General features: G+C 45.5%; 1 protein-coding gene across 10 annotated transcripts in view; it reads left to right on the top strand.

Annotated features, from left to right (window-relative positions):
* The window catches only part of SEMA5A (semaphorin 5A), a 478,983-nt gene extending 461,807 nt beyond the window's left edge, over positions 1–17,176 (top strand). For all 10 annotated transcript variants that reach the window (XM_058715471.1, XM_058715413.1, XM_058715424.1 and 7 more), the window contains 4 exons: positions 777–932; positions 2,354–2,401; positions 6,776–6,987; positions 9,653–17,176. In XM_058715471.1, coding sequence (XP_058571454.1) covers positions 777–932; positions 2,354–2,401; positions 6,776–6,987; positions 9,653–9,772 — 536 coding nt within the window. In that variant the 3' untranslated portion in view covers positions 9,773–17,176. The remainder of the gene's footprint in view (positions 1–776; positions 933–2,353; positions 2,402–6,775; positions 6,988–9,652) is intronic.
* Positions 17,177–18,903: the final 1,727 nt, after the last annotated feature.

The raw sequence follows: 18,903 nt of genomic DNA, 5'->3' as shown, positions 1-18,903 counted from the left end.
TTTATTTTTTTAAAAACCCTTACTTAAAATATAAGGGTTGCTCTCTCTTTTCACACATCCGTAAGCCTGGGCGAATTTAACAAATCCTAGCAAATTTTCCACTTTGGGGTGAAGTGACCTTTTATCACTCAGCTTGGGGCCTTAACTCAAGACTCGTGCACCGATCTTACGCACATAGGCAACGGTAAACACGGGATAAAATAAATTCTTCCTCAAGTACAGCCTGACTTTGGTATATTGACTCTGCACAGTTGTTTTTGTAACAGAAGCGAAAGTATTCGACACCCCTTTCAGCAACCAGGGCTTTCTCATTCACACATTGTCATTTCTCTTGCTCGAGCTCTGAGGCCTGTAGGAATTTTGCGGGAAAATCTTTGAGGGCTGGCCTTCATTGGGGAGCATTGCCAGGTGGAAAATGGTGTCCTCACTGCTGATTTCTCTCCCCCGACCACTGCCCATGTCTACACTGCTGGACCTCACGAATTAGCTTATTGAGTGTCTAGTACAGTGAGTTGAAAGCAGTAAAATAACATGGGTTCTAGAAAATGTGTTTTAAGCACATTTGATTTTTGATCAAAGGCATACCAGCTCTTTTACCCATGCCCGTGTGTAATTTATTTACTGGAGCGGTCAGAGGCTACCTGTCCATCTTATTTATACACAGACCCGTTAAAATTGTAGTATGAAAATTTAATGTAACGTATGTGACCTGTGGTGCTTCCAGGTCGATCGATCTCAGTGGGCAGTGTTGTCCCGTCCCCTTCTGGTCATTGCAGAGAGCTGGTCGGAGTGGTCAGACTGGTCTGAGTGTGACGTGTCTGGAGTCCAGATCCGTGCCCGCCAGTGCATCCTTCTGTTCCCTGTGGGCAGCCAGTGTTCTGGAAACACCACGGAGAGCCGGCCATGTGTGTTTGATTCCAATTTCATCCCAGGTAAGAGCAGAGATGCTTATCGGGGTGAACAAAATCATTTCCATTGTTTAGAGAGGAGATGAGTCATAGGTGGGAGTGTTAGCTGTCCTTGGAGGTCACTTTTGGTGAAACAGAGATGATCCTATCAATTCTTGTCCTTTCAAGGTAATTAGACGATAGATTTACAGATAACTGTGGGTTGCATTTAGGCCATGAGTTTTAAGATTTTTTTTTTTTTTTTAGCACAGTGTCTTTTACAATTTACTGACTATAACACAGCGAGAAGATTCTGCTCAAAAAAATTAAAATAGATTATTTTGGTATTTTAACAGGTTAAATGCTTCTGTAATGTTGTGTGCAGGTGTTTGTACAGAGAAAAGGGGACAATTCTTTTGCAACTTTGATATAGTTGGGAAAATGGAAATGTACCAGGGGGCTCATCTTGGAGAAGAGATTAGCTGGCCCTTTGCCAATAGGCTTTTCCATGTGAAATTGATGTTTACTTATCGATGGTAACAAATCATCTGTCGCATGTTCACTGTAAGCACGGTGTTAGATACTTGTAAGTCATTTTGTACATGTCCACTGTGGGCCTTAGGACTGATGTAGACCAAAGCAGAGAGCAACCTGTTTCAAGATAATAATAGGTAACTACCTTGTTTTCTTCCAGTTACGGAAAAAGGTAATCATATGTTACAGAAAATTAGTAATGTTAGTCTTGTATGGCACTTCCATCATGAATGGTATAGAACTGAAAGCATTGTGTCATTTTCCTTCTTAACCAGAGACACGTTGCTAATTCTTGTTACGCAGAGAAAAATTCTCGTTCCAGGAAAGAATCATGTCTCCGGTCTTCTGACGTGGTGTTTGATCCTTGATCCTTGTGGGTTAAAACGTTTTTGGGATCTGTTCCCTCATTGGCATCTTATTTGTGTATTTGTATGTGTCATGGCAAAGAGCATGAGTGAGCTCTGAATGGGGACTTTATTTGTCATGGCAAATTTCTTCGAGCTCCAGTGGATCAGCCCCCCTCTCTGCAGGGAATTTGACAACACTGGCTTTGATGCAACCAGAGATCGGAGGTGGGAAGACTGAGGCAGATGCTGTGGGGTTCACAGCTGGCAGAATATATGGTAGCGGAAAACCAACGCCTACTTGGCTTTATTTTGAAGTTAGTGCCTTGGTTTCGAGCCAAAGGACCATAGCCTTTTCTTTCTGTGGTAATGAACCTCACTCGTTCCCCATCTAGATGACCTTGACCAAGTACAGCTCAGGTTGGTTAGAACAAAGAAACACATGTGATTTGTTTTTTTTTTTAACAATTAGTCAAGCTTTTGGAACTTGGACTCACATAAAACTCGAAATCATTGGATATTTTGTAAATGAACCATTGATGTTTGCTTCCTTCCCAACACCCGACGTCATGATTTAATTTTTTCCAGAAGTATCTGTGGCGAGATCCAGTAGTGTAGAAGAGAAAAGGTGTGGGGGTAAGTTCCTCTTTTTAACTGATGTTTTTTAACTTTTTTTTTAAACTAGTGTTTCGTTGATTTCCGTTATTTTCTAATCATTTCTCTTCCCATACGTTTCATATGATGTTTGGGCCAAGAAAAACAGACGGGAGAAACTCTTGATCCAAACCCCTTCCACTTTGGTAGTGTAACTACAAATAGTCAATATTTGACATCTGGATCAGTGGTTCTCAGGTGCAGTAGCTAGACTGGGATCATCACAAATCCATGGCAGCCAGCTTCAAACCTCCAGGCCGCTGGAGCGACAAAATTATAATGGGGCGTAAGGTTATACCTACACCTCTAGGGGTATTTTTTAAACTTTCTGCAGACCCAAATGATATAAATCACAATCTCTTGTTCCAGTTCATGATAAATTTAGACTTTACTGTCTATGTTTATCTTGTCTGAGCAGGATGGGTTGACGGTCCATTGATCAAAGCCCACCCTCTGTCCGTCCACCTTTGCTAAACCGACCCGATATCCACACCGACATGGCATATTCATACATGTGGCTGGCGACCTACAAATACCCATTCCTTCCAGAATCCATTCCATCATGGGAGTCCCAGACAGCTCAGCCACAGGCTTTCGTCTCTGTGTTCATATGGAATCAGGAGCTTCGTGGGTGTGTTTTAGGAATGTACTTACTGTGATTAGCTACGTTAATTAAGAGTCCACCATCGCAGTTTTTCTGTTTAGGTAGCTGTCAATCTGTTCATTCAATAATCTTTGCTGACCACCCACTCTTGGAGTTTTGTGAGGGACATCGAGTTTATCATGGAGACACAGATAGCCCCAGCCCTTCTGGAACCAACAGTCGTATCATAAAAGACCCCAGTGCCTGAGAAATGCAGGGTCTGGTGTCTGACCTACACGAGTTCAGTGGGTTCACAGACTGACAGTTACTCACTTGGGATCCAGCTGGAAGATAAATATATACCAGCTCCTATAAAAATAATCATAGCTGTAAGATCAGTCACTACATGTCACTGAATTAAGTGGCAAGAAGCGTCCCATTTGATCCTCAAAGAGAGTGTTCATGGAGGTGCCACAGCCCACAGTTCCTTAATGTAAACCTTCGCAGATAGGAAAGGGTTTCGGAATCCAGCCTTCACCAGATTTCAGATGGGTAATACAGGGCACGCAATGTCTATTACATAACACGCTGCAGTGCCCGGGGCCACATTCTGTAACCAGTCTCTTTAATGATGCTGTTGTGAGATGCGCGCAAAGTGAAAATGCTAACACTCCCCCTGCAGCTCTAGTCCGTTCTGCAGCAGACTGGGTCAGGTCAAGTCATGCTTTGCTGCCAGCTGAGCGGGGAAAAATCAGGTTCCAGAGATTTGGGTTTTGCAAATTCTAGGAAAGGGATAGCAGCTAGGCACTGTCGTCTGCATTAGGGTTGCTGAGAGTCAGAGACAGGAGGCCACGGGTGAAGGTCACCAGGAAGTCAGCAACGGAGCCGGAGTGTGGACCCAGGCAGTGGGATCTGAGTGTGAGCTTTAAGGCCAGAGCGCCACAGGAAGAGTAATCTGGCAGTGAGTGTCTGGGAGGATTGTGTCCAGGGGCTGGAGCCACAGCAGCTCCAAATACTCTTGGACACTCTGGACCCGGAGCCTGGGGGCGCCTGCTGCCCTCAGAGGCAGCGTAGGTCAAGATTCCGTGAACCAGAATTCTTGAGGAGTATTCTTGTCCTCTGGGAAGGCCAAGGCAGAACCTGGAGTCAACCAGAAGTTGCCTCTGCAGAGTTGATTGGCCCTCCACGCCTGCCACAGGTTTAGAAACCGTTTTCCCTGACCAGCCCTCTCTGGGTTAGGATACAGGAGACCTTCAAGGGCCTTGAGCACTTGGGAGAACATGATGCAAAGCCCACTCCCAATCCTAAAATGCTGCTTCTGTGTGTCTGGGTCAGCTGGGCTAACTGGCTCCTCAACCCAAGATCAAACCTTGACATGCGGTTGATTAAGTCACAGAGATCTTACAATATTCAGAACTGAGTTTTTAGATCTTTAGGCTGCTAACATTGACCCACCAGGTTAGGCAAGTAAGAGGTTGTATGGATCTGAGTGTAGGGCTGAGAGGTAAAAGGAATTACTTAGCAAAATGTTTTGGGATGTTTCAGGAGGCAACATAGATGTCTTTTTTCCATTTGAAGGAAGATCCATCAAATTTTGTACAGAAAAACAGCCAGTTGAGCCAACTGGGTAGTGGGTTTCTATTCCAACACTACTGACCAAAAACAACAGGAAAAAACATATTCAAAGGAAAGAGCCACGCTAAGCAAATTCAAAAGAGATTTAATAGGCACTATTTTTCCCAATGCGGAAAAGCATAGGCCTATTGAAAAATTTCAATTTAGCTATTTTTAGTTGCATGAGACACAAAGACTATATAATCCTCATAAAGATGTCAGCTGGCCCCAGCCCTCCCCAGGCACCTGCAAGCATGATTCATTGGACTGATGACAAAGCATCTGCATATGGAAAGCATCATACATCTTTCATATGTTACAATAAACTGTTATCAGTGCAGCAGACAGTACTTTTATCGGTAGGTGGCATTGACCCTGGGGAGTCCAATTGGCTAAAGCATAAAACAATGGCAACATATGTGAGATCCGCTCTTGCTTACCTTGAGCACAGCCTCAACGTTATAGTAGACATTTCGGGCGGTTGGTGGTGGAAAGCTCCCCGGATGCTCTGTCCACCCTTCCCAGGTTGGGGGTGTCCAGTTCTAGAGGCTCCAGACAAAATCGGGAAAGGCCAGGGATTTATGAATTTCTTCCATTTTGTTAAACCACTGACCAAAGAATCAAAAAGTGAAAAACAGGTGGGTGTTGGGGAGTAGATGATACTTGTAGAATATTCTAGTAACTTCCGCCTGGATTATCCAGGTCCTGGTGCCGAAGACACTGGACACCTGCATTAGGATTCAGGTAGGAGAGAGTGGGTTGTGGCTCGCAGCGAACCCAGGCTCTGTGCTCACTTGGGCAGGCAGCTCCCTCTCTCAGGGGTCCCCAGAATGCAGCATCTGGGAGCAGCAAAGGGCACAGCCTAGAGGGAGACGTCAGGATCTGGGGAAAGTGAGGGCACCTCAGTGAGTGGACCCAGCTGAGGTGAATGTTACTCTGAAAGTCCTCAGGGAGGAGCCAGGGTAGTTGAGGGACATACACCCCAGGGCCTGGGTGCAGGGGACAAACTTGCAGGTCTTCTCTCCCTGAGAGCCTGGGGGCCTCTTGCTATCACCCTGGGACTCACCTGGTGTCTGCAGTGTGCCTAGCAGGCATTCTCATGGTTCTATTTGGGTGCAGGATGGACAGATCTGGGAAGAGCGTGGATGACACTGCGCCCCCTGGTGGTGGATGGAGGGGACACCGTGGCTGAAAGGCAGTCCTAGGGATGTGCCCTGTGCAGGTGACAGAGACCAATAACCCACAGGCAACAGGTTGGCCACACAGAGCCAACACAGCATAGAAAAACTAAGGTTGTGTTGTCCTTCACCTGATTTTCGCTAAGTCCAGCTTCATGAGCATTACTCAAATGTCTTTATTCCCTGAAAGTCTTGAAACTTTTTTTGTACCGCGTTTTACCAAGACATGATGAACATCTGTAATTTCTTTTGGTTGCTTCTCAGACATTACGAAGGTCTTAATTATGTTACCTTGATGTCCCTCGAGCCAATCACATATTAGAGACAGAAATCCACGTCCACTCATTTTTTCTACATCTTATATTTATAACTCAAGGAAAAGAACCCAAAGATGCTACTTAACACAAACAAAAGTATGTAAAAGAGGGCTATTTCATGACCATCAGAAGATCATATTTTATTCCTTTGGCACAAATCCTTTATTTCCTTGGTGTAAACCATTTTCTTTACAGGGTCTCCAAAGTATAGTAATTTTGAGCAGTAATTGGAAGCAGTAAATGCTTTCTCACTTTGTTCGTGGGACACAGCCAGGCCGTAGGCAGGGATCCTCCACCGGTTAAGGAGCATGGAAAACATGTTCTCAAGTAACCCCAGAGACCAGAAATCATGCCACACTTGAAACAGACAAGCAGACTTGTACAAGCCTTTAAAAAAAAAAATGCTTCTGCTGCTAGTGTATTCAGGTGATGTCCAAAAACCCGATTGTAATCCGTAAGAGCATTAGCGCAAAATAAGCTGTACTTCCTGGGGGGACGTGTCTTGGTGGCCGTGACATTTCAAAGGAAGGTCCCGTGATTTCTTGAAGTTTGGAACTGGTCAGGGGCCTTCCATTTTGCTTTTCTGTCCTCATCCGAGTGCGTTGGCCTGTTGAGTAGCGTGTTCTTTTCCAAAGTAGCGTCACTTCTGATGCTGTCTTCCCAGAGTTCAACGTGCTCCACATGATTGCCGTGGGGCTGAGCAGCTCCATCTTGGGCTGCCTCCTTACGCTACTCGTCTACACCTACTGCCAGCGGTACCAGCAGCAGTCCCACGACGCCACCGTCATCCACCCTGTTGCTCCCGCCCCTCTCAACACCAGCATAACCAACCATATTAACAAACTGGACAAGTACGACTCAGTGGAAGCCATCAAGGTAAGGGATCGGCAGACAGATGGCCGAGCAGCACCCCGGGGGCGGTGGCCTGAGTGAAGGAGGGGAGGGTAAGGTAATAGGTGTGCTTTATGATGAGCTGCCTTTTCAGCTTTCCTTTGCCTGCAAGAAAAGGTGGCATCTTATGTGGGGAAGTGGGTTAGAAACAGGACACAGAAGCGGCAACAAACGAAATGCTGGAAAATACTGAGTCATTGGCCACTGTCCAGTTCTGCCTCCACTGTGCCTTCCATGTTCAAAGAGAGGTCTTGTCAAAGAGAAGAGCTCCAGGCCGAGGGCCTGTACTTGCCAGACAGTGGTAATGAGGACCGGGGTTGGGTAATCCGATATACAGGTTCATTGCTGGAATCACCCCGATGGGATCCTGAGAAAAACTGTCACATTATTATAAAAGTTATCTTCAAATAATTTGTATGCATAATGAAGTCTCTTCAGCTTTGCATGATGCACAAGTGCTATGTGGCTGGTGTGGGGTGAAGTGTTCTGTTAGATTTTCCCAGCGGGTGATTAATTCAGTGATCCACCCAGAAATAGAGGCCAGTTCTAAGGAAGGAAGAAAGAGTGGAAAGGGTATCTGCTTTGGACCGGAAAGAGCTGAGTTCATGAGTCACCAACTGAGTAAACTTAATGCTAGTCATTCACAGTCACTGAGCCTCCATTTTCTCCTATGTCTTGACTAGTGCCTGACAAAATAAATGTGGTCTTTATTTGAGGCATCGTGCATCAGGTTTTGGAATACAAGTTAGTTACTTCTTTGAACCTCAGTTTCTTCGTCTTTAAAATGGGTATAGCGATAGGTGCTGTCGTATCTTTGTTGCATGGTTTAAATGAGATAACATACAGGAGGCCGGGGGTATAACCGGAAGGACATCAAGGACTCTTGTCTACTTCACCCAATGTGCCCTACCACCCATGTGAAGGAACGAAATTCTCATTTTGATATTCCTGTCAAGTTCGTGGCTCCCCTGAGCATTTTTAGGGAGCACGTGGAGACTCTTTCTCTGCTATGATTTCCTTTGAAATTCCTTTGATTTCCTTCCCATGTGGGAATATGGAACATCTTCAGCACTTACAACTTCAGGTGATTGAAAGGGCTTGTGTCCTGGGATTCACAGTGCCCTCTCTTATTTCCCTCCTACCACGAGGCCCCCTTCTCTAGCACTTGGACACAGCCAGAGCCAGCTGACTTTTACCCATGGGCCTTGCTTACCCCCAGGATCCAGAACCCTTCAGCACCTTATAGTAATCACGTGCTAGGGCTGGGGAATGAAGCACCAGGCACTCATAACACGCCCCTCACAATGTCTCAGAGCGGAGATCCCGGAGTATGAGAAGGAACATGAGCTCCTTTTATGAGCCAGAACCTTCCAAACAAGCCTTCAGAACCCCAGAAAGGGGGTCCTCTAAATGTGATTCCAACCTATCAACTTGTGTGTCACTCCAAGTGTCTCAAGGTAATTCAGCTGGTCTTCTGTTCTCACTTAAGATCCAGTAGCCACTCGAGATAATAAGAAATTTCATTTCTGCGAGGGCAGCAGGGTAGCGCTAAGGGTCCTTCTGGAACTTTCTTCTGATACCTTGCCCAGACCAGTCCTGGACAGTTGGCCTCTGCCGACCATCCTGCATCTTTATTTCAGTTTTTTCAATATTTGCACTCCACCTGGCATAGTTTAGCATTTTGGAAGTATAGGTGCCTTTAATGACTTAATAAGGAAGGGCATCTGTGTCAGAAGTGGCTACAGGAGCCTGTGTTAGGGGGCCCATAGCTGGTGTGTCAAATTAAGAATATGCGTACTCTGACCTGTGGAGTGAGGAGGCACAGGCCACCCCCATGGGATCGGCAGGCAGCTGCCTCTGCATCCAAGCTCCCACTTTGGGGAAGTGGAAACCCCAGGCTTGTTTTGACTGAAGGCACAGTTTCAATACACTCGCCCAAAAGAAGTCAAGTCCCATGGTTTATTACTTACACATCCCAGGAGCCTGGGGAAGGGCAGTCCCCCGTCCCAGGTCAGCAGTGAGCAGGAGACAGAGAGAGGGTAGCAGGCACCTGTTACTCACAGGTGGTTGGGGCAGACGTCACTGACTTTTTGCAGGCTCAGCTCAAAGCAGGAACTTATGGCAGGAGCTCTGGTCCTCTTGTAGGCGTGCAGACCCTGGCTGGGTCTGAGCAGGGTTGTCGTGCTGGCAAATGCCCAGAGGGTGACTCAGAATGGCTGTTTCCTCGTCTCATGCTCAACAAGTGTAGAGAATGACGAGCAACGAAGTCATTTGAAATTTCATGCATTTACTTCGAAATCTCTTTTCCACCTACGTATCCATGATAATTAGAATGCTGCTTAAAGAGTTACACAACATTCAAAGTGTTGATTTGAAGTCACTAGAGTTTAAGGTTTTTTGAAGGTTTGGAATGCTCCAAATCTATTTATCAAAAACCACAAGCTTCATTCTAGTTACGAGGCAGGTCTTCAGGAAGGCAAATAACGTGAGGAAGCAAATAAGTGAGAAAACACCTTTTAAGACAATGGAACCTTAGCAGGGAGTTCATATTCAGCATAATCGTGCCCTCATTATATTCTTTTTTATTTTTATGAAATACTGCCCATGGAGTATTCTTAAATCTTTTCCTTAATCATTTTCCTTTTTACAGGCATTTAACAAAAACAACTTGATCCTAGAGGAAAGAAACAAATACTTCAACCCGCATCTCACTGGGAAAACCTATTCTAATGCCTACTTTACAGATCTCAACAATTACGACGAGTACTAATAGTTGTTATATTTTTGGCTTCTTGTAATTCCCCAGTTCCTCAAGGCCTGTGCTCCATGACTGCCCATGTTTCCAAGACTTCAGAGTTGAAGTTTGGATACATTTCAAGTGCATTTCAAGCCATGAGTTTCCCATTGCTACCAAAAACAGACATCCTTAAAAGCAACACAGATCTAAATATGATGTCGTGAAAATCTGGTCTCAATGCTTGATCATTGTTGAGTGAGCCATGGTGTGAGGCTTTGTTTTGTTTTGTTTTACTGTGTTCAGTCCATTTTTTTTTCTAACAAGTCACTTGTTTTCTTGAGTTTTTTACTAAATGTACCACCCACATGGGAAGGAGTCTTTAGAAATAGGAATGTCTTCCTGCTCTGGGGCATAAATCTTTATGATGTTTTAATCCAACAAAAGAGACACTTCAGCCGAGAGTCCCCATTCTCCATAAGGCATGTTAGGTCTGTAAGTATTTGATGAAACGAAGAATACAAATGTGGCCATAGAGTTCTGCACCCTGGATCCCCTGTCTTCCCAACCTGAATAATTCTGTGGAATCCGTGGAAGCGACTTGCGTGTTTGGACTTGGAACGGTTCTTGCCTGGGGGAAGGGCAGGGATTCACCCCGGCTTGTATCTGCGGAGGTGATGGTGTGAGGTATGACACATGCTTCCCCTGGTCTTAATGCAGTTACTGTGTTATCCCTGGTGGAGGCGCACTCACAGACCAGAGCCACAAACACAAGGAAGGGTCCAGCGTTCCGTGCGATGCTACGAGGCTAGCCATAGTCTCCCTCCTGGATTTCACAGCATTCCAGGGAGCTCCTTGCCATGCGGTTGGTCTGGAAGCCCCGCCCCTGTCCAGTCCATAGTAGCATCCTGAAGAGACGACCCGTAAAACCAGCACTTGCTCAACATTTGGATAGACGCCACACCTTCTGTGTCCCCGCAAAGAAAAAATCTTAAACATTCATGACACCAATGGGGGAAAGCATTAAAAATACTGGAATGTAATGGGAACCGACTTTTTTTTTTTTTTTTTTTATCTTCCGTGTTATGGAAAGGATTGAAAGAACTGACCTTTAACGAAAGACAACTTTCTAATTTCTATCTCCCGATAGAACTAGTGTATGGCCATCATCCCCTTCCCAGAGCATTACTGATGTGTAAAGCTGGCTTTCTTCACTCCCGCGCTGTAAATAGCAAAGTGCCCCCCAAACTGTCATTTGCTGCCTCCGGGTCAGGTGAGGAGGAGACGTCCAGTTCTGGTGCCTTTGGTTTCTGTCTCAGTGCTGCCTTCCTACCTGCCCCCTCCCGCTTCTCCCTGCATGGAGGCAACAGCATTTCAAGATGTACCTTGAGAAAGCAGGGATGTGAGGTTTTTAATGATCCCTGTGGTTCTGAGCATTGATCACTGCTAAGCATTTCAGAGTGTTATAATACTATTCATAGAGACCTCCAGAAAGGAAAAAAAAAAAGGCGGGATAAATTACTCATAAGCAACTGATAAATAATACATGGCAGTTGACTGACTAGTCTTCGAAAGTAAGAACAAGATTGAAACTGTTCATCTGATGCCTAAGTGGTCAGTAAAATGTGTTCTTTTTGCTCAATGAACCTTCCGGTTTCCGAAGATGTATAGCACAGGCGTTGAGGAACACAGACTTATTAGCACACATGTTTTTATCCTACCCCATGTAAAGAAACAATCTCAGAAAGTGTTGGGGGAAAAAAATCCCATGTTTACTAATGAATATTGTTGCATTGAAAATACTCCCATGTACCCAGGCTTCCAGAAGCTACTGTACTAAAATTCAATTTTAAATGGCAGGTGGTCTCAGAGAGGCCTGGTAGATTGCAAGTGAATGGTATTCTGGGTCTTTCTGGTGGGGAGTTCATGTGGCCTCTCCTGCATTGTTGTCTGCTGTTTGAGACGACTCTGTCTGGACGCACAGAGCCAAAGTCCATACTCAGGAGGTGAAATTCAGTCCAATGGTTTCCTCTTTGTTCCAGAGCTAGATTTTCAACTGGTGTTAGCACTTTTCTATAAGAAAAACGCCTTCACTATGAAGCATGTTATAGTTGTTTTTTGAATCCCTCCCCCGAGTGTTTTCTAAGCTTAAAAGGTCATTTTATTTCCCTAAGGAAAGAGGATACTAATTTCAAGAAAGCATCAGTGGACCTGATTGGAAATGCTTTCTCAATGCTGTCGAGGCTGGACTTCAGTCAGTGTCATGCTGTGGCCCGTGACAGCATCCACCTTCCACACCGAACTGTCATGTTGGCGATTGCCTACATCCTGGATTTATCACTGCAAAGAAAGGCCCTCATTTTTGTTCCCGGACACTCCCCTCAAAGACAGATTATTCTGGCTTCTCTTTCTCTCTGTCTCTCTCCTCTCTCTCGCATTCTCCTTATTTCACAGAGTTTCAATTGGTTTAGAATAATTTCAAATATAGTCGAAGTATTGTCATCAGCTATGGAGTAACTTGATTTTCTAGCTTTCATGTGTCTGTGCCTCCCCTCACACCTCCTGTGTTGCGTGAGCCCAGGTGGGTTTTTACAGTGGTGTTTACCACTTCCCCTGGGACCTCCTCCCTAAGGAGCCTCCCTGGGGGCTGAGTGTGGGATTCCCCTCTCTGTGGGTCCTGTTGTAAGTTTCTGAATGACCGTTTCCTTCTGTCTTTTTCTTTTCCTTCTTTTCCTTTCTTCTGTTTTTTTCCTTCTTTCCTTCCTCCTTCCTTCCTTCCTTCCTTCCTTCCTTCCTTCCTTCCTTCCTTCCTTCTTTCCTTCCAAGCAGCACAGATAGAGACTAATAATTTAAAGCTGCACCCCCTCTGAACCTAACCTCAAATGACACTAATCCCAGTTTAATCTCTAGGATTATTTCTGGATACAGTTGAAGTTTGGCTGGTTTTCGTTAGGACACTGGCTTTTAGTCTCACATTCAAATTCTTTGGAAGGGAGTCCCAGGGGCGGTGCTGCTCAGGGTCCTTTCTCCAGAGGGGACTGTCACCAGGGGGCTGTATCCTCCCGCAGGAAGGATGCACAGCAGGGCCCTTCCCCAGGCCGCTCGGGTTGGGGGGGGGGGCGGTGGAGGTGAGGAGCCCCGGGCCTGTGTCACCCTGAGCCACAGGACTGGGACTTCGGAGGAGTCTGGGGCCGGGTGGGCTCTGTCCCACGGAGGCCCCGCGGTCACCGGACTGGGTGCTGCCCCGCACGTTTGCCCCCCCTCGCCGGGGACCCGTTTCCGTGGGGGCCCCTGAGCCCCCTCCTCCAGGGATGCCCCGAGCCTGCTCACCCCCGGCGCTGCCTCGTGTGCAGGGCAGGTGCAGGGGCCGCCGGGGGCACCGGGATGTCCCTGCTCCGGGGGGAGCCCGGTCCCCGGGAAGGGGCCGCCCGCGTTCCCCGGGGGGACCGGGGTCTGGCCCCACTGCCTCGCGGGCCGATGCCAAAGAGAAGAGGAGGTGGGAAAGGGCAGGAAGTAGGGGGGTGTGGGAAGATGGGGACCCGGCGGCTCCGGGCCGAGTGGGAGGGACGTCCCGGGTGGGGAGCCCGGACCCGCCAGCTCTGTGGGTCTGAAGCCAGGACCCTGGGGGGATCCACTGCGCAGACCGCAGGGGGTTCCGCCCCGGGCGCCCTCGTGTCCTGCTCTGTCCGCACAAGGGTGAGGCCGTGGGGGCCCCCGGCCCAGGAGGGTGCGCGTTTGCACCCCAGGCTGCGGTGGCACTGGCAGGGCAGAGCCTTCCAAGCTGTGACAGAGTCCCAACGGGGCATGCCGCGTCCCCAGGGCCACCTGCCGGGGTACACGCGGGTGAAACTGAAGATCAGAGACTTTATTTGAAGTCTGTAGGAGCCTGCACTCAGCTAGTCATGTTGTCCAAATACCTGTTTGATGCACAAAGTGCAGCTTTGCTAGTGCTTGAATTCACACGTATCTTTATGTTTCTCTGTGATAATTACTTGCTCTCTGAATAAACCGCGACCATTTCCCCAGCACCGTCACCACCTCCGGCAGGAAGTCTTTTGCACTCCAGTGGGGTTTTCTTGTGTGGCATTTGGGGGCAGCTCCAAATTTCACATTTCTGTCTCAAAAGAGGGCTCTGGGGCACCTCCCCAGGGGCAGCGGGCACCAGCGGTGGATCCAGTGAACTGCTTCTGCCTCAGAGCAGCCCTGCTCCACAGAACAGGATTGTCCCTAAGCCTCCAGCTCCAATAATCAATGTTCATGAAGGCGGGGACTAAAATGATTACCTTGAATCAACTCATAGGCAAACTCTCTGCTGTGCTTTCCAGGATAGGATGGGGCAAAGTGGAATTCTCAGACCGCGTTGGCTTACCCCATACATCCATCCCTTCTAATGTCTCCATTATGTCATGATAATTCTTGTTGACCTGGTGATAATACGTTGACACAATATTGCAAGTTTGATTACCTACGATTATCAGAAACTAGAAAGCCATTCTGAGCCCTTGCTTCTCTCGATGGGAATGAAATGGAAAAACATAAAGTAACAGTCACTTTGGCCTGAGAAATGCACAAAAAGAAATGCCAGTCATTGCATGGTGTATCCCCGTGTGAGAGAAAAGATTTGGAGGCCAGGAGCCATGATGGAATTTATTTCGGCTGCTCTCCCCTATTGAGGTCATGAATAAGAACTGATTTAAAGATGCTTTGCGACTCTACAAATGCCGACTCGAGGTATTCATGTTATCTGTTTCGATAGCCTGATAAAACACAGGGAAATACCTTGTTGGAATCCTTGCTTTTCTCTTTTGGAAACTGACAAGCAATGAACAAGATGCATTGTTGAATTATTGGCAGGAATTTCTGTAATGACTAGTCTATACTCCTTTTTTATGGACTATATTAAGGGTGGGTTATACATGTTTTGGGAAGTAGATGAATCAAGGTTTTTTCATATGTCATATGCCATATGTCACATTATCAAAAATTTGGTCTATATTACGAAAGCATCAGGAGCACGGATTGTTTTCTCTTGAAAATATAGCTTATGCCGCACGGGGACTTAGAACATCATCAAAACCAAAAGCAGAGCCTGACAGCATGTTCATTTCCTAGCGGAAGCTGTCTCATAGTATTTGCAAAAGATCGTATTAGTTCTGCCACAGAAAGCAATCAAGCTTATTACCCATGACCAGAGTCAGAATCCATTTTTGTTCAAGCAAACAGGTTTTACTGTATTGACATGATGAGGATAACTAGTCAAGGGCATTTAAAAACCTGAAAGAAACAAAGGAGAGGGAGAAAACCATGCTGTGGCGTTTCTTAAACCACCATGTTGGGCTGGCAATACCATCCACTCCATCGCTTCATATTCAGTAAGAAATGTGAGGCCAGTAGTTTGACCACGACCCTATTATTTTTTAGCTTTGGTTGAAAGGCCAAGTAGCCCAAATGTTAGGTGAACGGTGGTTCAAATGCTAGACAAATACAGGCTGGGAGTCCAATCTGGATTCTGGAAAATCCAAACAGTCCTTCTGTCATGTCACTAAGAAGAGAGCGTTGTTAGCCATGCTCCGTAAGTGCAGAGAGTTTCATTTTCTATATACAAAGTTGCCAGTGCCTTGTTTAAGATGGTGATTTGTCCTCCCATCTGGATATTGTTGGTTCCAATTCAAAGCAGAGGACTGACTGGCTACACTCTGAAGAAAATCATTCTTACCTGTCTCTTTGAACTCAGGAATAGAAAATGACCAAGGAGCACATCCTAGTCGGGTGTCATGTCTGCCCCCACTGGGTAGGGCATGCAGCACCGGAACAGGGGCAGAAGTGTGCTCAGAGTTCAGGTTAATCTGGTCTCAGCCTTCCAGAAACTGACATCACCTTAATTTTACATCTTCTGTGAAAACACCTTAGTGTCTGGTCTGTAGTGGGGATGCCGATGTGGTGTCTATAGAAGTTAGAGTTTTTGTTCCTGACCCCTTTCAGGCAAGTCCAAGGTACAGGAAAATCAGGCTCGTGGCAGCTGGCACAGATACAGTGAGTGGAGTGAGAACCACCTAGAACATTGTGTGTGTGTGTTTTAAGGCAATTTCAAAACTGCTTCACAAGTTCACAAAGTTGTCACCCTTAATTTGGGTTAAGTAAGTTAGCAGTGTTTTCTCTGCTGAAGGTGTTTTCTCTTATACCATGACTGTTGGCCAAAATCAAACTTTAACTTCTGCACTTTGAAGGAAAGCACAGTGTGAACCTTCAACCCAGGCACCTACAGTCACCACTGAAACTCTACATCATCTGCAAAGAAAATGCACAAACTTGCTCCCTTGTAGGATTCTTCAAAAGCGTATAACGAAGCTTGTGTGTTACGCCCCTTGATGTGACTTTTGAAGACGTTATGAAATGTTAAATGCCTCATTCTGTGTGAATTTGCTGTTGCTGTTTTGTGATACAAAATAAACTTCCTTGGGATTGTTTCGCTTTTTTTCACTGAACCTTCTCCAGCCAAAGCCAACTTCAGCCCTTGGTAAACGGTAAACTTGCAGATAGTTACTGACCTTAAAATTAGTTTTTAAAAGACCATATGTATGAATCATAATGGAGCTTTGTAGATGAGACAGTGTTGCCTTTCCCTTCCCTTGAATGAGAAAACGGAGTTTTGATTGCCCAGTTGGAATCCTCATGGATTGCAGATCTGTCTTCAGTTTCTTGGGTGCCACCTCCCCCCCTTTTTTAGTCCTTACATTTGGTTTTTCAAGGTTTCTTTTGAAACCTGTCGTTAGAAATGTGGAATACAAATTTCCAATAGTCTTCACTTCTATGTTTTCTGTTCATCAGTTTGTTGGTCTTAAATGCTCACTGGAGAGAGAGCTGTCCGGCACTGTATCCAAGAATGTTGTTTAATGACACCTGACAGGTGCATTGCGTTCAAGAGTCAGTTTGAGACACCGATTGTGGCACCCCAGGCCAGGAGCTCATCCGTTGCTGCATTTGGGTCAACTATGGAAAATGTTGAGAAGGGGCAGTCGGGGGGGGGGGCAGGTGTTACCCACCAATCAGTAGAAACCAACTCACACCTCCTCCAAGTCCCAACGCTGAGGAAAGCAAACATATTTATAAGAAAATGAGCTGTTATTCCAGAAGGGAGAATGCCGTGCTCACTCACTGCTCTCGGTGAGTTGCCAGTTTCTACCATCCAGACCAATTCATTTTATTTTTTCAAACAAATTCAGGAAGAATGACCCTGGGTGTTGCTCAGAGTGTCATCTTCCTTCCATAGCATCCCCTCCCTCCTATCTCTACCTGCCAACACTCTGGGGGACAAAATAAGAGAATCCTGATTATGTACAGTATAAATTGTATTATATTTTTTGTACTTATGTTTTATGTAAATAGTTTGTCTCATGCAATTGTATGTGAGCATTGAAATAAATCCTACCATTTAGGAAACAGTTTAGTGCAATTCTTCTTCGCATAGCCGCAAAGTCTCCGTGCTCCCAGATGTGCTAAGGCGTGACAGCTCCTTGGAGGGTTCCATCAGAGTGAGACTGGACAGCCTTCTGCACAAATCCCCTATCAAGCTCCTGTTTGTTCTGCAGATCCTCAGGCGTCTTGAGTGGTGGCCGAGACTGGCCCCACCAGCCTCACGATGGTTCTGTGATACAGTCAAGAAGCGTTAGCAATGTTTCTATGGGTAATGGGACATATGTGACAAGGAAAGCCAATCAGGGTTTTGATTTATTAGGAGTTGGTGTCAGATCCTGTGGAAGGTTAATTTGTTAAGTTATATTCATCTCTCCAGCACACCATATTCCGTTATTTCTTGCATAAAATAAGACTTTTCTAGAATGAACTGCTGACTGTCAGTTAGCATGAGCACAGAAGATGCATGGCCCAGGAAGCCCACTCTGTTGAGTGAAAGCCGCATTTCATATTTCAGTATTCATGATCCTGTTACCTCTTTCTTTCTCAACTTTTCAATACACAGTTGAACAACACAGGGGTCGGGGACACTGACGTCAGCAGTTGAAAATCCGCATATGACTTTTGACCCTCCTCCCCCCCCCGCAAAAAACAACTAATAGCTTACTGTTGACCTTACCAATAGCAGAAAGTCGACTAACACAGGTATTTTTTATGTTGTATGCATTATATACTTTATTCTTATCATAAAGTAAGCTCGAGATAAGAAAGTGTTATTAAGAAAATCATAAGAGAAAATTTACATTTACAGTCCTTTTCCATATTAATAAAAATAAAAATGCATACATTGTTCAACAGCCAACTGTTTGTATGCGTGTATATATATGCATGCACATACATAATAAACACACGTATAGACAAAATATGTATAATTTCATATGTATATATAATTTTTAATTGACTAAAATGCTGAAAAAGCCCATTTAATATGGAGGCCAAAATTAACATAATAAAATAAAAATATATAGTGAAGCATGTTATAATGATTAAGCTGTTCTTAACCACAGGTAATGAAAGAATTACTGTTTAAGTTTTTTAAATCTGTATTTGCCCTGATCACTCAGGCTCTCCGCACACTTAAAAGACCTCGCTCCTATTGCAAGGTTGGACGCCTGTTAGTGCTAAAAGAGTCCCAGAAGAAGAATTTCTTAAAGCTTCTCTGGGAGGTGTCTGTTCTCCCCCCGCTGAGCTCGTTGACAAAGTGGTTATCAGCTCTGGCTGCACGTTATCTGGGGAGTTTTTTTGTTTTGGGCTTTGTTTCTGTTTTTAACAAATATCACCCAGACTCCATCCCCGACCAATTCAGTTGGATTCTAAGCATCTCTATTCTATGAACTATTAACATTTTAAAGCATCCCTTAAAGAACCTACATTTGGCGGTCAGTTTAGAAAGCGAGGGAAATAAGTGCTGTGCCACAATTTTCTTTCTTGTGATTGTTTTCTAGAATCTTCGTGTTTATAGAGATCCATTCTACACAATCTCACACGTGCTTATGTGTCCAGCTTTTCTTTTTAGGGTCTACTTCATTCTTTTTTCTTTTTTTTTTTTTTTTTAATTTTTTTAACGTTTATTTATTTTTGGGACAGAGAGAGACAGCATGAATGGGGAGGGACAGAGAGAGAGGGAGACACAGAATCTGAAGCGGGCTCCAGGCTCTGAGCCATCAGCCCAGAGCCCGACGCGGGGCTCGAAC

The sequence above is a fragment of the Neofelis nebulosa genome, chromosome 1, assembly GCF_028018385.1.
Source record: "Neofelis nebulosa isolate mNeoNeb1 chromosome 1, mNeoNeb1.pri, whole genome shotgun sequence".
Classification (NCBI taxonomy): Eukaryota; Metazoa; Chordata; class Mammalia; order Carnivora; family Felidae; genus Neofelis; species Neofelis nebulosa.
Note: the sequence above shows the minus strand (reverse complement) of the source record. Positions and strands in the feature narration are given on the sequence as shown.